The sequence below is a fragment of the Ixodes scapularis genome, unplaced genomic scaffold (genome assembly GCF_016920785.2).
Source record: "Ixodes scapularis isolate PalLabHiFi unplaced genomic scaffold, ASM1692078v2 PGA_scaffold5__190_contigs__length_132052651, whole genome shotgun sequence".
Taxonomy (NCBI): domain Eukaryota; kingdom Metazoa; phylum Arthropoda; class Arachnida; order Ixodida; family Ixodidae; genus Ixodes; species Ixodes scapularis.
The window spans coordinates 11,566,970-11,584,097 of NW_024609880.1; the positions used below are offsets into that span (position 1 = coordinate 11,566,970).

At 35.9% G+C, this 17,128-nt stretch overlaps 1 protein-coding gene across 1 annotated transcript in view; it reads right to left on the reverse strand.

Annotated features, from left to right (window-relative positions):
• The window catches only part of LOC8050608, a 212,791-nt gene that overhangs the window by 57,555 nt on the left and 138,108 nt on the right, over nt 1-17,128 (reverse strand). Inside the window, exons 16-17 of the mRNA XM_040215189.3 lie at nt 16,172-16,272; nt 13,491-13,724 (exon numbers count right to left, since the gene is read on the reverse strand). Coding sequence (XP_040071123.1) covers nt 13,491-13,724; nt 16,172-16,272 — 335 coding nt within the window. The remainder of the gene's footprint in view (nt 1-13,490; nt 13,725-16,171; nt 16,273-17,128) is intronic.

Here is a 17,128-nt window from a genome sequence, read left to right on the forward strand (position 1 = left end):
CGTTTCAAGGAAAATGTGAACCAATAAAAACTTAATCGTCTTAATATTTTAATTCAAACTTTCCTAATTTTTTTTTATTATCCTGCCCTTATATTTTTCGGGCTGACAGCATAACGCGAAAATGCTACCACGGACAAGTGGTTCCCAGTTCTCTCTTTAGTTCTCCTGAGTAAAGAAAAAAAAAGTGTCGAACTATAATCTAGACACGATTAACTTCTTTACATTGATAATGATGTAAACATTTTGTTACCAAAGCTAAGAGTTTTATTAGCTGTACGCTGCACCTGCAATGCGCATGTTGAAGTTGCAAATACATTAATAGGTAATGCAATGCGTAAAGAAAGATGTTCGCTTGCATTGCGAAGATGTTTACAGCTATTTGCAATACCAATAACGTTTTAGGTGTTACACGCGTCATTTACCTTAACCATAGACGTTTCAAGGAAAATGTGAACCAATAAAAACTTAATCGTCTTAATATTTTAATTCAAACTTTCCTAATTTTTTTTATTATCCTGCCCTTATATTTTTCGGGCTGACAGCATAACGCGAAAATGCTACCACGGACAAGTGGTTCCCAGTTCTCTCTTTAGTTCTCCTGAGTAAAGAAAAAAAAAGTGTCGAACTATAATCTAGACACGATTAACTTCTTTACATTGATAATGATGTAAACATTTTGTTACCAAAGCTAAGAGTTTTATTAGCTGTACGCTGCACCTGCAATGCGCATGTTGAAGTTGCAAATACATTAATAGGTAATGCAATGCGTAAAGAAAGATGTTCGCTTGCATTGCGAAGATGTTTACAGCTATTTGCAATACCAATAACGTTTTAGGTGTTACACGCGTCATTTACCTTAACCATAGACGTTTCAAGGAAAATGTGAACCAATAAAAACTTAATCGTCTTAATATTTTAATTCAAACTTTCCTAATTTTTTTTTATTATCCTGCCCTTATATTTTTCGGGCTGACAGCATAACGCGAAAATGCTACCACGGACAAGTGGTTCCCAGTTCTCTCTTTAGTTCTCCTGAGTAAAGAAAAAAAAAGTGTCAAACTATAATCTAGACACGATTAACTTCTTTACATTGATAATGATGTAAACATTTTGTTACCAAAGCTAAGAGTTTTATTAGCTGTACGCTGCACCTGCAATGCGCATGTTGAAGTTGCAAATACATTAATAGGTAATGCAATGCGTAAAGAAAGATGTTCGCTTGCATTGCGAAGATGTTTACAGCTATTTGCAATACCAATAACGTTTTAGGTGTTACACGCGTCATTTACCTTAACCATAGACGTTTCAAGGAAAATGTGAACCAATAAAAACTTAATCGTCTTAATATTTTAATTCAAACTTTCCTAATTTTTTTTTATTATCCTGCCCTTATATTTTTCGGGCTGACAGCATAACGCGAAAATGCTACCACGGACAAGTGGTTCCCAGTTCTCTCTTTAGTTCTCCTGAGTAAAGAAAAAAAAAGTGTCGAACTATAATCTAGACACGATTAACTTCTTTACATTGATAATGATGTAAACATTTTGTTACCAAAGCTAAGAGTTTTATTAACTGTACGCTGCACCTGCAATGCGCGTATTGAAGTTGCAAATACATTAATAGGTAATGCAATGCGTAAAGAAAGATGTTCGCTTGCATTGCGAAGATGTTTACAGCTATTTGCAATACCAATAACGTTTTAGGTGTTACACGCGTCATTTACCTTAACCATAGACGTTTCAAGGAAAATGTGAACCAATAAAAACTTAATCGTCTTAATATTTTAATTCAAACTTTCCTAATTTTTTTTTATTATCCTGCCCTTATATTTTTCGGGCTGACAGCATAACGCGAAAATGCTACCACGGACAAGTGGTTCCCAGTTCTCTCTTTAGTTCTCCTGAGTAAAGAAAAAAAAAGTGTCAAACTATAATCTAGACACGATTAACTTCTTTACATTGATAATGATGTAAACATTTTGTTACCAAAGCTAAGAGTTTTATTAGCTGTACGCTGCACCTGCAATGCGCGTGTTGAAGTTGCAAATACATTAATAGGTAATGCAATGCGTAAAGAAAGATGTTCGCTTGCATTGTGAAGATGTTTACAGCTATTTTCCATACCAATAACGTTTTAGCTGTCACACGCGTCTTTTACCTTAACCAAAGTCGTTTCAAGGAAAATGTGAACCAATAAAAACTTAATCGCCTTAATATTTTAATTCAAACTTTCCTAATTTTTTTTTATTATCCTGCCCTTATATTTTTCGGGCTGACAGCATAACGCGAAAATGCTACCACGGACAAGTGGTTCCCAGTTCTCTCTTTAGTTCTCCTGAGTAAAGAAAAAAAAATGTCGAACTATAATCTAGACACGATTAACTTCTTTACGTTGATAATGATGTAAACATTTTGTCTCCAAATGTCACAGTTTTATTAGCTGTACGCAGCACCTGCAATGCGCGTGTTGAAGTTGCAAATACACTAATAGGTATTGCGCAAAAAAAGATGTTCGCTTGCATTGCGAAGATGTTTACAGCTATTTGCCGTACCAATAACATTTTAGCTATTACACGCGTCATTTACCTTAACCAAAGACGTTTCAAGGAAAACGTGAACCAATAAAAACTGAATCGCCCTAATATTTTAATTCAAACTTTCCTAATTTTTTTATTATCCTGCCCTTATATTTTTCGGGCTCAGTGCATAACGCGAAAATGCTACCACGGACAAGTGGTTCCCAGTTCACTGTTTAGTTCTCCTGAGTAAAGAAAAAAAAAGTGTCGAACTATAATCTAGACACGATTAACTTCTTTACATCGATAATGATGTAAACATTTTGTTACCAAAGCTAAGAGTTTTATTAACTGTACGCTGCACCTGCAATGCGCGTATTGAAGTTGCAAATACATTAATAGGTAATGCAATGCGTAAAGAAAGATGTTCGCTTGCATTGCGAAGATGTTTACAGCTATTTGCAATACCAATAACGTTTTAGGTGTTACACGCGTCATTTACCTTAACCATAGACGTTTCAAGGAAAATGTGAACCAATAAAAAGTTAATCGTCTTAATATTTTAATTCAAACTTTCCTAATTTTTTTTTATTATCCTGCCCTTATATTTTTCGGGCTGACAGCATAACGCGAAAATGCTACCACGGACAAGTGGTTCCCAGTTCTCTCTTTAGTTCTCCTGAGTAAAGAAAAAAAAAGTGTCGAACTATAATCTAGACACGATTAACTTCTTTACATTGATAATGATGTAAACATTTTGTTACCAAAGCTAAGAGTTTTATTAGCTGTACGCTGCACCTGCAATGCGCGTGTTGAAGTTGCAAATACATTAATAGGTAATGCAATGCGTAAAGAAAGATGTTCGCTTGCATTGTGAAGATGTTTACAGCTATTTTCCATACCAATAACGTTTTAGCTGTTACACGCGTCATTTACCTTAACCAAAGACGTTTCAAGGAAAATGTGAACCAATAAAAACTTAATCGTCTTAATATTTTAATTCAAACTTTCCTAATTTTTTTTTATTATCCTGCCCTTATATTTTTCGGGCTGAGTGCATAACGCGAAAATGCTACCACGGACAAGTGGTTCCAAGTTCACTGTTTAGTTCTCCTGAGTAAAGAAAAAAAAAAGTGTCGAACTATAATCTAGACACGATTAACTTCTTTACATCGATAATGATGTAAACATTTTGTTACCAAAGCTAAGAGTTTTATTAACTGTACGCTGCACCTGCAATGCGCGTATTGAAGTTGCAAATACATTAATAGGTAATGCAATGCGTAAAGAAAGATGTTCGCTTGCATTGTGAAGATGTTTACAGCTATTTTCCATACCAATAACGTTTTAGCTGTTACACGCGTCATTTACCTTAACCATAGACGTTTCAAGGAAAATGTGAACCAATAAAAACTTAATCGTCTTAATATTTTAATTCAAACTTTCCTAATTTTTTTTTATTATCCTGCCCTTATATTTTTCGGGCTGACAGCATAACGCGAAAATGCTACCACGGACAAGTGGTTCCCAGTTCTCTCTTTAGTTCTCCTGAGTAAAGAAAAAAAAAGTGTCGAACTATAATCTAGACACGATTAACTTCTTTACATTGATAATGATGTAAAGATTTTGTTACCAAAGCTAAGAGTTTTATTAGCTGTACGCTGCACCTGCAATGCGCGTGTTGAAGTTGCAAATACATTAATAGGTAATGCAATGCGTAAAGAAAGATGTTCGCTTGCATTGCGAAGATGTTTACAGCTATTTGCAATACCAATAACGTTTTAGGTGTTACACGCGTCATTTACCTTAACCATAGACGTTTCAAGGAAAATGTGAACCAATAAAAACTTAATCGTCTTAATATTTTAATTCAAACTTTCCTAATTTTTTTTTATTATCCTGCCCTTATATTTTTCGGGCTGACAGCATAACGCGAAAATGCTACCACGGACAAGTGGTTCCCAGTTCTCTCTTTAGTTCTCCTGAGTAAAGAAAAAAAAAGTGTCGAACTATAATCTAGACACGATTAACTTCTTTACATTGATAATGATGTAAACATTTTGTTACCAAAGCTAAGAGTTTTATTAACTGTACGCTGCACCTGCAATGCGCGTATTGAAGTTGCAAATACATTAATAGGTAATGCAATGCGTAAAGAAAGATGTTCGCTTGCATTGCGAAGATGTTTACAGCTATTTGCAATACCAATAACGTTTTAGGTGTTACACGCGTCATTTACCTTAACCATAGACGTTTCAAGGAAAATGTGAACCAATAAAAACTTAATCGTCTTAATATTTTAATTCAAACTTTCCTAATTTTTTTTTATTATCCTGCCCTTATATTTTTCGGGCTGACAGCATAACGCGAAAATGCTACCACGGACAAGTGGTTCCCAGTTCTCTCTTTAGTTCTCCTGAGTAAAGAAAAAAAAAGTGTCAAACTATAATCTAGACACGATTAACTTCTTTACATTGATAATGATGTAAACATTTTGTTACCAAAGCTAAGAGTTTTATTAGCTGTACGCTGCACCTGCAATGCGCGTGTTGAAGTTGCAAATACATTAATAGGTAATGCAATGCGTAAAGAAAGATGTTCGCTTGCATTGTGAAGATGTTTACAGCTATTTTCCATACCAATAACGTTTTAGCTGTCACACGCGTCTTTTACCTTAACCAAAGTCGTTTCAAGGAAAATGTGAACCAATAAAAACTTAATCGCCTTAATATTTTAATTCAAACTTTCCTAATTTTTTTTTATTATCCTGCCCTTATATTTTTCGGGCTGACAGCATAACGCGAAAATGCTACCACGGACAAGTGGTTCCCAGTTCTCTCTTTAGTTCTCCTGAGTAAAGAAAAAAAAATGTCGAACTATAATCTAGACACGATTAACTTCTTTACGTTGATAATGATGTAAACATTTTGTCTCCAAATGTCACAGTTTTATTAGCTGTACGCAGCACCTGCAATGCGCGTGTTGAAGTTGCAAATACACTAATAGGTATTGCGCAAAAAAAGATGTTCGCTTGCATTGCGAAGATGTTTACAGCTATTTGCCGTACCAATAACATTTTAGCTATTACACGCGTCATTTACCTTAACCAAAGACGTTTCAAGGAAAACGTGAACCAATAAAAACTGAATCGCCCTAATATTTTAATTCAAACTTTCCTAATTTTTTTATTATCCTGCCCTTATATTTTTCGGGCTCAGTGCATAACGCGAAAATGCTACCACGGACAAGTGGTTCCCAGTTCACTGTTTAGTTCTCCTGAGTAAAGAAAAAAAAAGTGTCGAACTATAATCTAGACACGATTAACTTCTTTACATCGATAATGATGTAAACATTTTGTTACCAAAGCTAAGAGTTTTATTAACTGTACGCTGCACCTGCAATGCGCGTATTGAAGTTGCAAATACATTAATAGGTAATGCAATGCGTAAAGAAAGATGTTCGCTTGCATTGCGAAGATGTTTACAGCTATTTGCAATACCAATAACGTTTTAGGTGTTACACGCGTCATTTACCTTAACCATAGACGTTTCAAGGAAAATGTGAACCAATAAAAAGTTAATCGTCTTAATATTTTAATTCAAACTTTCCTAATTTTTTTTTATTATCCTGCCCTTATATTTTTCGGGCTGACAGCATAACGCGAAAATGCTACCACGGACAAGTGGTTCCCAGTTCTCTCTTTAGTTCTCCTGAGTAAAGAAAAAAAAAGTGTCGAACTATAATCTAGACACGATTAACTTCTTTACATTGATAATGATGTAAACATTTTGTTACCAAAGCTAAGAGTTTTATTAGCTGTACGCTGCACCTGCAATGCGCGTGTTGAAGTTGCAAATACATTAATAGGTAATGCAATGCGTAAAGAAAGATGTTCGCTTGCATTGTGAAGATGTTTACAGCTATTTTCCATACCAATAACGTTTTAGCTGTTACACGCGTCATTTACCTTAACCAAAGACGTTTCAAGGAAAATGTGAACCAATAAAAACTTAATCGTCTTAATATTTTAATTCAAACTTTCCTAATTTTTTTTTATTATCCTGCCCTTATATTTTTCGGGCTGAGTGCATAACGCGAAAATGCTACCACGGACAAGTGGTTCCAAGTTCACTGTTTAGTTCTCCTGAGTAAAGAAAAAAAAAAGTGTCGAACTATAATCTAGACACGATTAACTTCTTTACATCGATAATGATGTAAACATTTTGTTACCAAAGCTAAGAGTTTTATTAACTGTACGCTGCACCTGCAATGCGCGTATTGAAGTTGCAAATACATTAATAGGTAATGCAATGCGTAAAGAAAGATGTTCGCTTGCATTGTGAAGATGTTTACAGCTATTTTCCATACCAATAACGTTTTAGCTGTTACACGCGTCATTTACCTTAACCATAGACGTTTCAAGGAAAATGTGAACCAATAAAAACTTAATCGTCTTAATATTTTAATTCAAACTTTCCTAATTTTTTTTTATTATCCTGCCCTTATATTTTTCGGGCTGACAGCATAACGCGAAAATGCTACCACGGACAAGTGGTTCCCAGTTCTCTCTTTAGTTCTCCTGAGTAAAGAAAAAAAAAGTGTCGAACTATAATCTAGACACGATTAACTTCTTTACATTGATAATGATGTAAACATTTTGTTACCAAAGCTAAGAGTTTTATTAGCTGTACGCTGCACCTGCAATGCGCGTGTTGAAGTTGCAAATACATTAATAGGTAATGCAATGCGTAAAGAAAGATGTTCGCTTGCATTGTGAAGATGTTTACAGCTATTTTCCATACCAATAACGTTTTAGCTGTCACACGCGTCTTTTACCTTAACCAAAGTCGTTTCAAGGAAAATGTGAACCAATAAAAACTTAATCGCCTTAATATTTTAATTCAAACTTTCCTAATTTTTTTTTATTATCCTGCCCTTATATTTTTCGGGCTGACAGCATAACGCGAAAATGCTACCACGGACAAGTGGTTCCCAGTTCTCTCTTTAGTTCTCCTGAGTAAAGAAAAAAAAATGTCGAACTATAATCTAGACACGATTAACTTCTTTACGTTGATAATGATGTAAACATTTTGTCTCCAAATGTCACAGTTTTATTAGCTGTACGCAGCACCTGCAATGCGCGTGTTGAAGTTGCAAATACACTAATAGGTATTGCGCAAAAAAAGATGTTCGCTTGCATTGCGAAGATGTTTACAGCTATTTGCCGTACCAATAACATTTTAGCTATTACACGCGTCATTTACCTTAACCAAAGACGTTTCAAGGAAAACGTGAACCAATAAAAACTGAATCGCCCTAATATTTTAATTCAAACTTTCCTAATTTTTTTATTATCCTGCCCTTATATTTTTCGGGCTCAGTGCATAACGCGAAAATGCTACCACGGACAAGTGGTTCCCAGTTCACTGTTTAGTTCTCCTGAGTAAAGAAAAAAAAAGTGTCGAACTATAATCTAGACACGATTAACTTCTTTACATCGATAATGATGTAAACATTTTGTTACCAAAGCTAAGAGTTTTATTAACTGTACGCTGCACCTGCAATGCGCGTATTGAAGTTGCAAATACATTAATAGGTAATGCAATGCGTAAAGAAAGATGTTCGCTTGCATTGCGAAGATGTTTACAGCTATTTGCAATACCAATAACGTTTTAGGTGTTACACGCGTCATTTACCTTAACCATAGACGTTTCAAGGAAAATGTGAACCAATAAAAAGTTAATCGTCTTAATATTTTAATTCAAACTTTCCTAATTTTTTTTTATTATCCTGCCCTTATATTTTTCGGGCTGACAGCATAACGCGAAAATGCTACCACGGACAAGTGGTTCCCAGTTCTCTCTTTAGTTCTCCTGAGTAAAGAAAAAAAAAGTGTCGAACTATAATCTAGACACGATTAACTTCTTTACATTGATAATGATGTAAACATTTTGTTACCAAAGCTAAGAGTTTTATTAGCTGTACGCTGCACCTGCAATGCGCGTGTTGAAGTTGCAAATACATTAATAGGTAATGCAATGCGTAAAGAAAGATGTTCGCTTGCATTGTGAAGATGTTTACAGCTATTTTCCATACCAATAACGTTTTAGCTGTTACACGCGTCATTTACCTTAACCAAAGACGTTTCAAGGAAAATGTGAACCAATAAAAACTTAATCGTCTTAATATTTTAATTCAAACTTTCCTAATTTTTTTTTATTATCCTGCCCTTATATTTTTCGGGCTGAGTGCATAACGCGAAAATGCTACCACGGACAAGTGGTTCCAAGTTCACTGTTTAGTTCTCCTGAGTAAAGAAAAAAAAAAGTGTCGAACTATAATCTAGACACGATTAACTTCTTTACATCGATAATGATGTAAACATTTTGTTACCAAAGCTAAGAGTTTTATTAACTGTACGCTGCACCTGCAATGCGCGTATTGAAGTTGCAAATACATTAATAGGTAATGCAATGCGTAAAGAAAGATGTTCGCTTGCATTGTGAAGATGTTTACAGCTATTTTCCATACCAATAACGTTTTAGCTGTTACACGCGTCATTTACCTTAACCATAGACGTTTCAAGGAAAATGTGAACCAATAAAAACTTAATCGTCTTAATATTTTAATTCAAACTTTCCTAATTTTTTTTTATTATCCTGCCCTTATATTTTTCGGGCTGACAGCATAACGCGAAAATGCTACCACGGACAAGTGGTTCCCAGTTCTCTCTTTAGTTCTCCTGAGTAAAGAAAAAAAAAGTGTCGAACTATAATCTAGACACGATTAACTTCTTTACATTGATAATGATGTAAAGATTTTGTTACCAAAGCTAAGAGTTTTATTAGCTGTACGCTGCACCTGCAATGCGCGTGTTGAAGTTGCAAATACATTAATAGGTAATGCAATGCGTAAAGAAAGATGTTCGCTTGCATTGCGAAGATGTTTACAGCTATTTGCAATACCAATAACGTTTTAGGTGTTACACGCGTCATTTACCTTAACCATAGACGTTTCAAGGAAAATGTGAACCAATAAAAACTTAATCGTCTTAATATTTTAATTCAAACTTTCCTAATTTTTTTTTATTATCCTGCCCTTATATTTTTCGGGCTGACAGCATAACGCGAAAATGCTACCACGGACAAGTGGTTCCCAGTTCTCTCTTTAGTTCTCCTGAGTAAAGAAAAAAAAGTGTCGAACTATAATCTAGACACGATTAACTTCTTTACATTGATAATGATGTAAACATTTTGTTACCAAAGCTAAGAGTTTTATTAACTGTACGCTGCACCTGCAATGCGCGTATTGAAGTTGCAAATACATTAATAGGTAATGCAATGCGTAAAGAAAGATGTTCGCTTGCATTGCGAAGATGTTTACAGCTATTTGCAATACCAATAACGTTTTAGGTGTTACACGCGTCATTTACCTTAACCATAGACGTTTCAAGGAAAATGTGAACCAATAAAAACTTAATCGTCTTAATATTTTAATTCAAACTTTCCTAATTTTTTTTTATTATCCTGCCCTTATATTTTTCGGGCTGACAGCATAACGCGAAAATGCTACCACGGACAAGTGGTTCCCAGTTCTCTCTTTAGTTCTCCTGAGTAAAGAAAAAAAAAGTGTCAAACTATAATCTAGACACGATTAACTTCTTTACATTGATAATGATGTAAACATTTGGTTACCAAAGCTAAGAGTTTTATTAGCTGTACGCTGCACCTGCAATGCGCGTGTTGAAGTTGCAAATACATTAATAGGTAATGCAATGCGTAAAGAAAGATGTTCGCTTGCATTGTGAAGATGTTTACAGCTATTTTCCATACCAATAACGTTTTAGCTGTCACACGCGTCTTTTACCTTAACCAAAGTCGTTTCAAGGAAAATGTGAACCAATAAAAACTTAATCGCCTTAATATTTTAATTCAAACTTTCCTAATTTTTTTTTATTATCCTGCCCTTATATTTTTCGGGCTGACAGCATAACGCGAAAATGCTACCACGGACAAGTGGTTCCCAGTTCTCTCTTTAGTTCTCCTGAGTAAAGAAAAAAAAATGTCGAACTATAATCTAGACACGATTAACTTCTTTACGTTGATAATGATGTAAACATTTTGTCTCCAAATGTCACAGTTTTATTAGCTGTACGCAGCACCTGCAATGCGCGTGTTGAAGTTGCAAATACACTAATAGGTATTGCGCAAAAAAAGATGTTCGCTTGCATTGCGAAGATGTTTACAGCTATTTGCCGTACCAATAACATTTTAGCTATTACACGCGTCATTTACCTTAACCAAAGACGTTTCAAGGAAAACGTGAACCAATAAAAACTGAATCGCCCTAATATTTTAATTCAAACTTTCCTAATTTTTTTATTATCCTGCCCTTATATTTTTCGGGCTCAGTGCATAACGCGAAAATGCTACCACGGACAAGTGGTTCCCAGTTCACTGTTTAGTTCTCCTGAGTAAAGAAAAAAAAAGTGTCGAACTATAATCTAGACACGATTAACTTCTTTACATCGATAATGATGTAAACATTTTGTTACCAAAGCTAAGAGTTTTATTAACTGTACGCTGCACCTGCAATGCGCGTATTGAAGTTGCAAATACATTAATAGGTAATGCAATGCGTAAAGAAAGATGTTCGCTTGCATTGCGAAGATGTTTACAGCTATTTGCAATACCAATAACGTTTTAGGTGTTACACGCGTCATTTACCTTAACCATAGACGTTTCAAGGAAAATGTGAACCAATAAAAAGTTAATCGTCTTAATATTTTAATTCAAACTTTCCTAATTTTTTTTTATTATCCTGCCCTTATATTTTTCGGGCTGACAGCATAACGCGAAAATGCTACCACGGACAAGTGGTTCCCAGTTCTCTCTTTAGTTCTCCTGAGTAAAGAAAAAAAAAGTGTCGAACTATAATCTAGACACGATTAACTTCTTTACATTGATAATGATGTAAACATTTTGTTACCAAAGCTAAGAGTTTTATTAGCTGTACGCTGCACCTGCAATGCGCGTGTTGAAGTTGCAAATACATTAATAGGTAATGCAATGCGTAAAGAAAGATGTTCGCTTGCATTGTGAAGATGTTTACAGCTATTTTCCATACCAATAACGTTTTAGCTGTTACACGCGTCATTTACCTTAACCAAAGACGTTTCAAGGAAAATGTGAACCAATAAAAACTTAATCGTCTTAATATTTTAATTCAAACTTTCCTAATTTTTTTTTATTATCCTGCCCTTATATTTTTCGGGCTGAGTGCATAACGCGAAAATGCTACCACGGACAAGTGGTTCCAAGTTCACTGTTTAGTTCTCCTGAGTAAAGAAAAAAAAAAGTGTCGAACTATAATCTAGACACGATTAACTTCTTTACATCGATAATGATGTAAACATTTTGTTACCAAAGCTAAGAGTTTTATTAACTGTACGCTGCACCTGCAATGCGCGTATTGAAGTTGCAAATACATTAATAGGTAATGCAATGCGTAAAGAAAGATGTTCGCTTGCATTGTGAAGATGTTTACAGCTATTTTCCATACCAATAACGTTTTAGCTGTTACACGCGTCATTTACCTTAACCATAGACGTTTCAAGGAAAATGTGAACCAATAAAAACTTAATCGTCTTAATATTTTAATTCAAACTTTCCTAATTTTTTTTTATTATCCTGCCCTTATATTTTTCGGGCTGACAGCATAACGCGAAAATGCTACCACGGACAAGTGGTTCCCAGTTCTCTCTTTAGTTCTCCTGAGTAAAGAAAAAAAAAGTGTCGAACTATAATCTAGACACGATTAACTTCTTTACATTGATAATGATGTAAACATTTTGTTACCAAAGCTAAGAGTTTTATTAGCTGTACGCTGCACCTGCAATGCGCGTGTTGAAGTTGCAAATACATTAATAGGTAATGCAATGCGTAAAGAAAGATGTTCGCTTGCATTGTGAAGATGTTTACAGCTATTTTCCATACCAATAACGTTTTAGCTGTTACACGCGTCATTTACCTTAACCAAAGACGTTTCAAGGAAAATGTGAACCAATAAAAACTTAATCGTCTTAATATTTTAATTCAAACTTTCCTAATTTTTTTTTATTATCCTGCCCTTATATTTTTCGGGCTGACAGCATAACGCGAAAATGCTACCACGGACAAGTGGTTCCCAGTTCTCTCTTTAGTTCTCCTGAGTAAAGAAAAAAAAAGTGTCGAACTATAATCTAGACACGATTAACTTCTTTACATTGATAATGATGTAAACATTTTGTTACCAAAGCTAAGAGTTTTATTAGCTGTACGCTGCACCTGCAATGCGCGTGTTGAAGTTGCAAATACATTAATAGGTGATGCAATGCGTAAAGAAAGATGTTCGCTTGCATTGTGAAGATGTTTACAGCTATTTTCCATACCAATAACGTTTTAGCTGTTACACGCGTCATTTACCTTAACCAAAGACGTTTCAAGGAAAATGTGAACCAATAAAAACTTAATCGTCTTAATATTTTAATTCAAACTTTCCTAATTTTTTTTTATTATCCTGCCCTTATATTTTTCGGGCTGACAGCATAACGCGAAAATGCTACCACGGACAAGTGGTTCCCAGTTCTTTTTCTAGTTCTCCTGAGTAAAGAAAAAAAACTGTCCAACTATAATCCAGACACGATTCACTTCTTTATATTGATAATGATGTAAACATTTTGTCTCCAAAGCTAACAGTTTTATTATCTGTACGCAGCACCTGCAATGCGCGTGTTGAAGTTGCAAATACATTAATAGGTAATGCAATGCGCAAAGAAAGATGTTCGCTTGCATTGCGAAGATGTTTAGAGCTATTTGCCATACCAATAACGTTTTAGCTGTTACACACGTCATTTACCTTAAATATGGACGTTTCAACGAAAATGTGAACCAATAAAAGCTTAAATAAATGTGTGCTTTCAAAAATATTTGGTCACCTGTGCGACGCCGTTCCAGACTTTTTCCTTCGCCAAGGCACCATTGATTGCAGTGACCACGGAATCAGCCATATCTCGAGTCTTATTGCCAAGCTCTTGCTTGGGAATTGTTTCGATTCTCGCATTCATAATCTCTTCTAAGGCTGTGGCGACGTACTTAAGGTCACTGTGCGTCTTGATGCCGTTGCTGATGCCTGCCAGTCGGTCGATCATGGCTGAAAAATTTCCCTCGCTCTAGGGATGAGAACAAACACAATAAGACGTTTGACATAGTACGTCTACACATCTTGCGACATGCAGTTTATTCTAGTTATCTGAGTAGTACAGCGAAATAATAATTTCTGATGTCATAAAAGAAAATAAATTTAGACGAGAAGCAGTCCTGATGAGCGTGAGCAGCTAGTAGGAATTTTTAAAAAGAAACCTCGCTGTAATAGTTAAGATGGCAGTCGACGGTTTGTTAACTCTAGCTTACCCCAAAGAGACCCAGTAGTTTAGCGAAGCGTCGGTTGCCATTCCTATGTTAGGAGCAGGTTTTTGCTAAACAAGTAAGCGAAATTTTAAATATCTTTATTACGATTTCATCCGCAGACTTTAGAGCGTCATCAAAAATTCAATTTGTAATTTTTAATAATAATTCACCTAGAACTCAAGCCACATTGCTCTTTTTTAATATTTTATGCCGGAACAACATTTTTGAGGCACATGTATTTATGAAAACTAACTTTTGATGATCATCATGAATCTCTTGGCATTACAGAAACATTGATATTGATTTCCGAGCCAAAACATGCCGCTTGTAGCATCTTATGAGTTGTGCCAACGTCTGAGTCAAAGATCCTTGCCAGTATCTGTCGTTGTACAAGAAGGGCCAAAGGGATAGGGGGAAATTCCCAACGTGTGACCAGAACTGATTCTTATGTCCAAACACTCAAGCCTTAGACGTTGACAGACTTTCTACGTATTAAAAAAATAACTGGAACAAAAACAGACTTGACTCAAAAACAACGAGGCAAGGTTCGGCTTAAGGAGAGAAGAGACGGCCATCTCGCAGCTGCAGCCTCGCTCATCTAAGTTTTCTATATATTCATACATTGAACAAACTAGATGATGGCATTCTACATGCATCCGTGGCCGACAATATGAGGATCCCATCTGCCAAATTTAATGTACTTTTACACAGATCCGTTGCTGTTATTTTAGCTTGTTATGTCGTTTGGCGAACTCACATGACAGGTGACCTAGATAAACTGCAAGTTGTCCAGAGACGGGTCATACGGTTCATATGTAATCAGTATGGCCGTAGTTTTCCCCCTAATATGAAAGGAAACATCTGATCCTTCAGCTGCTCTCGTCTAGGCGAGTCGCTGACCACGTAAATGTTATATCAAAGTGAAACAAATGATTATTGCATCCCCTTTACCCGTTACTCGTCATTTAAAGAATCACGTTCAACTAGAAGTTACCTTCACCTCAACATTGTCCTATACTTCTGTTCACTGCACTGTTTTAGATACTATACTTTCCCGACTGTATCGATATTGGCAATAAACTCCCGCGAAGGGTTAAAGAGCACGAACTAGGAAACTTTATTTATGAAGTTAACAGGGTATTGTAAAATATGTTCGATGCTTACGTTGTGCTTTCTGTATTTACCATTAAGGGTGCCAGTGCTGTTGATACAGCGCTATTATTCCGCTTTATGTGTTGTATGTGCAGATGTCCCATCGACCTCGAATTTAAATTGGGGAGGATATTGTTTTGTTTCCCGTACCTTCTATAACCTTGTAAAATGTTGCAATAATTTGAAATAAATAAATAAGTGACTGCGGAAATCCACGGATAGTCCGCATGTGTGTAGGACTCCACAAATATTGCTTCAGATGAATCTTCAAGCAGAACGCATATTTTTGCATTATCTTGGTATAATGAGAAGTGTAATGCACACCCGTGAGCGATATGAAGGTGAGAAGCCCTTTCTTGTTTTTGACGCTCCTGCAAGTTTTGGAACAAGCTCTGTTCCGATAGAGGGCTAGAACGCAAAGTTTCGACCCCAAAGCCACGTACCATTTAAGACGTTGAGAGTTAATATAGCTTTAGGGAGCCGTAAAACAGGCAAGAAGCCAGGTAAGGTGTTCACCTTCCTATAGCCAGCGGGTGTACGCGCTATTTATACAATAAATATTTAAAATGATGCTATGGCGACAATCTGTTTAATGCATCCTTATTGGTTCAATAACTGAAGCATGTAAGGCAAACTGTGCGGAGCTCTAATTGCCTTGAAGCGACACAGTTTTACCCTTATAAACCTCTTCGTGTTTTTGACAAGGCGCTCTCACTGGTGAGGAAACAATGATAGAATATGTTTTACACATCTTTAAGTCTGTAAAATAATCCCAGTGGCGTTTAGTTTTCTCACATCGCTCGAAATGGGCTTTATAAGTATTGCATTTTACTCCTAAAAAGTGTACCTGCGGATGCTGCTAAGATAGCGGTCAGGAACTGCCGTATATATTATAATCGTCGCTAACTTTTTTTTTTATAAATAACTTTTTGAGGTGCAGCGCACTTGATGCATACAAAAAACTGCTTGGTTCAGTGGCGCCACCATCGTGTTATTTCTAGTAGTTTTTGTTTTGTGTAGTTATGCCAGCTAGATCAAGAAAAATATATCAACGTACCATTATAGAATATGCGGTGTCTTTGAAGGAACGGGACACGCACTCGGTATCATTAACAAGCCCCCACTGTCCATCTTCTTCGCACGTTCTGCTCATCTTGGCTGAGTGAGTTTATGAAGGGAATTAAAAGAACGGTTATATACAAAGCGTTTCGCGACAATTTGAACGAAGTGGAAACAAAAGGTCACCGTAAGATATTTTTTTAGGGTGTAGGCTTTTGAATGCACACTAGAACCGCCAAATAGTGTTTCATACATTCAAAAATTACAATAATGAGTGATAAAACCAGCTGAACGCCTGAAGCTATATCAAGAAAAAGCAAGGAAATGCTCGACTAACATATGTACATTATTAAGAACGTTGTTTCTTCTCTTCTACTTTGTATTCTCAACACTCATGTGTAAATTTCTAAAAGCCGTTTCCTTGCTTCGTTTTTCTATTTAGTGCAGTGTTTATTTGTTTTTCTATCTATTTGGCTACAAACGTTCAACTGGTTTTACCTCTAATAATGACCCGATTAGGTCAGATCCAACCCTTCAAAATAATGCTCTGGCCTATAAATAAAGAGTCGTTGATTAATGCTTATTGTGCACTGTTGATAAGTAGGTCGGAATGAGTTTTCAGCCGAGCATTCGAATGATTGTCCAGGTAGATATAGTTAAAGGGTCACTAAACTACTTTCTCCGACAGTCAATTTATAGTCATAACGCAATCTATGGAGAATAGGCATTGTAAAACAAACATTACATTCACGCGTGGCCCAGTCTTAATCGGTCGGCATCCCGATCGTAAGGAAGCGACGAAGGGAAAGTCTTCCTGTCGTCTGCTTCAAACAATTGTTTTCACACATTACTAGCATCACACGAAATCCCACTTTGGCAGCATACAATTGCTACGAGTAATGTTGGGTGGTTCTAGAAACTTCCACCGCGCTTACACACTTGCTTCACGCATCGC